The 5,271-nt window shown below is 43.9% G+C and overlaps 1 protein-coding gene across 1 annotated transcript in view; it reads right to left on the bottom strand.

The window, feature by feature from the left end:
* Nucleotides 1-5,271, bottom strand: part of OBSCN (obscurin, cytoskeletal calmodulin and titin-interacting RhoGEF) — a 287,786-nt gene that overhangs the window by 63,613 nt on the left and 218,902 nt on the right. Inside the window, exons 68-72 of the mRNA XM_019507926.1 lie at nucleotides 3,902-4,099; nucleotides 2,879-2,911; nucleotides 2,672-2,770; nucleotides 1,943-2,161; nucleotides 1,429-1,495 (exon numbers count right to left, since the gene is read on the bottom strand). Of these exons, the coding sequence (XP_019363471.1) occupies nucleotides 1,429-1,495; nucleotides 1,943-2,161; nucleotides 2,672-2,770; nucleotides 2,879-2,911; nucleotides 3,902-4,099 (616 nt within the window). The remainder of the gene's footprint in view (nucleotides 1-1,428; nucleotides 1,496-1,942; nucleotides 2,162-2,671; nucleotides 2,771-2,878; nucleotides 2,912-3,901; nucleotides 4,100-5,271) is intronic.

Raw genomic sequence — 5,271 nt, 5'->3', positions numbered from 1 at the left:
CCCAGATACTGATGGCGTGCACACTAAAATACCCAGCATATGGCAGCTCAGTAAAGGTCTCTCCAGAGGGAGACTTTGTCATACTTTGGACTGTGCTGTTCAGATCCTACCTCCCATCTGTTCCATGTGAAAAGCTTCCATTAAAAACAAATCTCTGGAAGCAGGATGTGAATCTGGTGCAGTTTGGTTAGATGATGAACTAACCGTCCCCTAATGGAGAATTTTTAACAAGGCCTTCACTCTTAACCTTATGCTCAACTCGACAGACATGAAACCAAACGATGTGTATTTTATTCATATGAAAATTATTTAAAAGTTAAAATTACGTGTGAAATGGAGTCACCCAGGGCCTAATTCTCCACTGCCCTGACCCATGCGCAGTTACATAGGGCTACATCCAGAAAGGTATTTTCCCGCAGATTTCTAACTTTTGATTAGGGGCCCTATGCTCTTATTCAATCAGACGTTAGCGGGACTGTAAAAACAAATAGCAACTAGGTGTCTTGATACCATTTTGCAACTGAATTCACAGGGAGGACAGAATAATAAGTCAAAATGTTTTATCTGGTTCTCTCACACAGCAGGGTTATACACCGAGTCCACAGACTTCCACAGATACGTAAGCCAGTAGCAAATCAGGTCCAACAGATTGACAACGAAGCCCTATTTGCAACAAAAGAACTGTAGGAAAATTCAGGCGAGCCTCAAGCCGCTGTTTGAGTGCACACAGAATATGTCTACGTTGTCTCTATGGTCCTTGAGACTTGCTAAAAACTTGACCGTAGCCACCACTCCCACCCTGCACGGTCCAGGCGTAGAGCTGCGGAGGTGGGTGGATGGTTTGGGAACGGCCCCCACTGCTGCTCTCACGTACGGCAGAAAAAGAGATCTTCAGGGTGGAAGTGGGGACAGGCAGCGGTGTGCGTGGAGCCCCCTCACATCCTCCACCTTGGGTTTGGAGCATGAGGGGTAGGACCAGGAGTGGGTGAAAGGGACTTAGTAGCCAGTTCAGACAGGCAATGTAGATATATCCAGAGGAAACTCAGAAGATATGCTTAATATGCTTAGGAAGGACAAGATTGGACTGGAATCAGGGTGGTTTCCCTTTAAGAAAGCCTAGGGCACCAGCCCACGGCATCGCCTTGCTCCTGCAAAGAGGAAATTTTAACTTAACTTTGCAATTTGGGGGCTTTCCGAAGCTACCGTTGCAAATGTCGGGTCATGTAAGGAGATTCTGGCAGTTTGAATACTTGGGGCATTTGCCAAACCAGAGCAACACCCAGGACTCAAATGCACGCAGAAAGTTTAGAACCAACTCAGCCTTCAAGACATGATTAAGCATAATACTTTCTATACATGTATCTCCGCGGACTCTGGAGAAATCACGTATACGCTATTCCAGCTTAATGCATGCTGCCATCAGCTTACCCGAGCGTGGTCATTACGGCTTCTGTCACCATGATGCGCTCCTGCGTCAGCACTTCAGCCTCTTTTACTGAAAAATAAGCATTTATACTCAGAAGGTGTGGGCCAGAAAAGAGCTATTTAACTAACGCGGTACAAAACACTATGAAGACTCCAGGTCCATAGGGTGTCTAATGGGTTGATTTGGGGCATTATTTTTTATTCTTTTCCTTTAACTATTCTTGAGGATCTTCTTTTGTTTATGGATAAACCTGCCTTGAACCTGACACATGGTCCTGTAAGGATCCATCTCACAAGAGATGAGTGTAATACTTTTCTAGCAAAGAGAAGGGGCGATTAACCAGAGTCCTGGGGAAATGTAGGCAGCCGAGTCACAGCTTGTTGAAGTGCATTGCCTATTTGCATCTGCTCTTCCTTCAGCATGTTCAACACGTGGCGATGAGCTATTGCTAGTCTACACCATACTGTTACGTCAATGCAAGCTGTGGAGCGGGTTAGTAACGTAGCGCAGATTTACCGTCCAGAACGTCGAGGGAGGCGGTGCAGATGGACTGGCCAGCCGTGTTGGTGGCAATGCAAGTGTAGGTCCCGCTGTGCTTCTTTCCAACATCCAGCAGGATCAGGCTGTGATGCATGTTGGAACTGGCAAGTTTGTACCCCGGGGTCTCCGGCTTGATCCAGAGGACGTCTTCCTTAGATTCTTCTTTCAGCCAAGTAATGCTGGGCAGTGGGTTTCCTAAAGGAAAGAGCGATTACCTCTGTTTTGTTGGTGGCCCTCCCTTCAAATAAACCCGACGTACTCAGCTAAGCGGGAAGCGAATTCTGCTGCTCCATTTCCAGTAAAAACAAATGCGAATGACTGAATACATAAATAAATGAAAACGAGTGTGTTGATCGCATCTTTGATTTGAAGACTTCAACTGCCTTTACAGAAATGCAAGAATTAACCATCCCAAAAGGGACTACTTGCTTAAACCACACTCCTTCCAAGTAATGCGGCAAATAAGGATGGGATAATATTATGCTATTTTATTTGCTGAGTGAATAGGGAAACTGAGGCAAAGAAGAGTTTGATATGTTGACCAAGAGTACACAGCAATTCTTTTGCAAAGGGGGGAAGAGAACCCACGTCTCCCAATTCCTTGCATTAGGTGAGGACTTCAGGGAGAGGATAGCATGCACTAGGTAAGTATGCAGCTCAGAGTAAATTAAGCCCACTCCAGAAAGGGAGTTGTGATCAAGTTACCTTCAACCTTCACTGAGAAGGTGATGCTTACACCTTTCTTCACTCTCTTATTGGTAAATCTTTCCAGGAACCTGGGTGGTACCAGCTGTTCTTGGGCATCTGAAAATTAGTGTTCATGGAAAATGGTGAAATAATGCAACCAGAGCTTAGACTACCGAACAATCCTAGTCATTGTATTTATATAACCTGTTGGGCTGCTCCTCTCACCTGTTTCTGGTGGTTCTTCCTTCTCCTCGGGATCTGCAACACAGGAAGAAAAATCATCTCACCATAAACACTTGTCTGGGATGGTTTAGTCAGGGCCACATCCTGCCTTGAGCAAAAGGTTCAACTAGATGACTTCCTGAGGGCCCTATATTTTTGTGATTCTAAAAAATATCACTAGACACAAAAACAGCTTTCCCCTCCATAAACTGTAAAGACAAGCATGTAATTGCTCGGTGCAATGCATATCATTCAGAACTTACAGTCTTATTAAACATTATTGTTAATCTCTTCCATCATATATACATGTATGTGTGTGTGTGTGTGTGTGTAATATAATGTGTGTGTGTGTATATAATATATATATATAGTGTGTGTGTGTGTGTGTGTGTGTCTAATACACACATACACACACATATATATATATACACACACACACATACATAAGTATGTATTTATGTACAGCTATCTATCAACATCTAATAAGCATTTATATTATAAATTGTGTATACAGTAATTCAACATAAAACTGGCTGGATTCAGTTTTAATCTCCAATTAATATACCTTGCCATTTACAGAATCAATTTGATATATTATCACACAAAACATTTGGCTTTCCTTGTGAACCATTATTGAGTTATAAGAAATAATTATTTTAAATTAAAAGTAATTATTCAATTTAACAATAAGCAGTGGCTCTAAAGCCATCTGTTTGCCCACATTAGGGAAAACTCAAAACTTAGAGAAGGACTGCAGTATTCTGTAGTCTCACATATGGGTCACACCATGCCATTTGTTTTTAAGCATAATCCTTTCAAGAAGCTGTTGAGGTCATTACTGCTGAAAGGTGTAAAACAACTGGAAATGAGAACAGAGAGGTGGTGTGCCTTGCCAGAGGCTGTTCTGGTTAATTCTCCAGTTAATTTCCTTGAAGACCTTGACTTCTTCATGCTCTAATCAAAGCGATAAACCGATAAGAGAGAGCGCGTCACTGATGCAATGACAGTCGTTAGTCCCAAACCTACCTTTGACCACCAGCCTGGCTGAGGTATATGCAGAGCCGGCAGAGTTGGTAATAAATGCTGAGTATTGACCGGCATCTTCCTTCGTGACACTGAGAACTTCCAGCGCATTAAAATCTTTCTTCTCAGTCTTTAGGATTCGGTCTGAAGCATGTAATGGCTGCCCATCTTTGAACCAGTAGAGGCGAGGTTCAGGGTACCCTGCATGAAGCAATTGCATGTAGGAAGGCCTGAACTGAATTAAATTGACTAGGCAAATTGCGGAGCCCCTCAGCCCATTCACATATTCCAGTATAATCAAAGTAAGGTCAATTCTAACCAGTGCCATTGGCTCAAGGTTATACACTAGCCACCAGGAAACAAAATCCCCAGAGATATAACAACTCCATTTTTATATTTATGAACTGCTATTCATTCATTCAAACTCTATTCTGTGCTTCCCGGGCTCTAGCGTTGCACCCAACACCTTCTGGTGCTGGACAACTTTGGATAAGACTTTTATATATACAAAACCAGATTCTGATATCTCTGGGCAAAATTCAGCCTGAAGTCATCTGTTGTCTATGTGAGGGCTTCAAGATGAGCCCTGCAAACAGAGAGGCCAATATAGTCCTCAAGGAAAAGGAAAGAAAAACCAAGATGGCCCCTCACCTTACAGACTAGAGGAGAGAGATCTCCTGAGTTTCAATCATTTATTCCTACTCAGTGTTGTGAAACCAAGGACCCACAAATAGTGGGTTAGCAAAGTGAGGGTAGGGTGAAGGTGAAGGGTATCAAGAGCGTAGTCTTCTCCAAAAGAGAGAAGGAAAGGACGGAGCAGTGGAGATGGGGCAGAGACACATGGCCTCTGTAGGACTTCTTGGGAGATGTGGGTCAAGGGCTACTCTCCGTTCTGCTTTTGATGGAGCAATCCCCACCACCTAATGGAAAGATCAAGAAAAAGGGCAATAACAGGGACTTAAACAAAGCTTCTTGTCCTCTGTAAAGCTTTATCCCAGAGTATTTGGACTTTAGCTATTAGCACCAGGACTAATCGTGGTACATTGGATCTACAATTCACTATTAAGGACTGATTGGTGAACTTGTTGAAGTAATTTTTTAAAAAACCAGTAGCACGTCTCCTCTGTTTTCCATGCCCGATTCCTCAGCAATTAATGCACGGTGGCTTTCTGATTTTGCTGACCTAAAGAAATCTGGTTAAAGCTCCAGGTTTCTGTAGGTGTTTACATGCAATTACGTGCACAGCCCAGCCCCTGCTCCTGCCTGTGCCCCACTCCCTCCCTCACTGCTGGGGCCTCAATCTGCCCTCCTCCTCCCCCCGCCCAGCCCTGCCCCATGGCAGTGAGGGAGGGCGAGGGGCTGGGGCTGGGGCT

Source organism: Gavialis gangeticus, unplaced genomic scaffold (assembly GCF_001723915.1).
Source record: "Gavialis gangeticus isolate Ggan-Ray unplaced genomic scaffold, GavGan_comp1, whole genome shotgun sequence".
In the NCBI taxonomy this organism is placed as follows: domain Eukaryota; kingdom Metazoa; phylum Chordata; order Crocodylia; family Gavialidae; genus Gavialis; species Gavialis gangeticus.
Note: the sequence above shows the minus strand (reverse complement) of the source record. Positions and strands in the feature narration are given on the sequence as shown.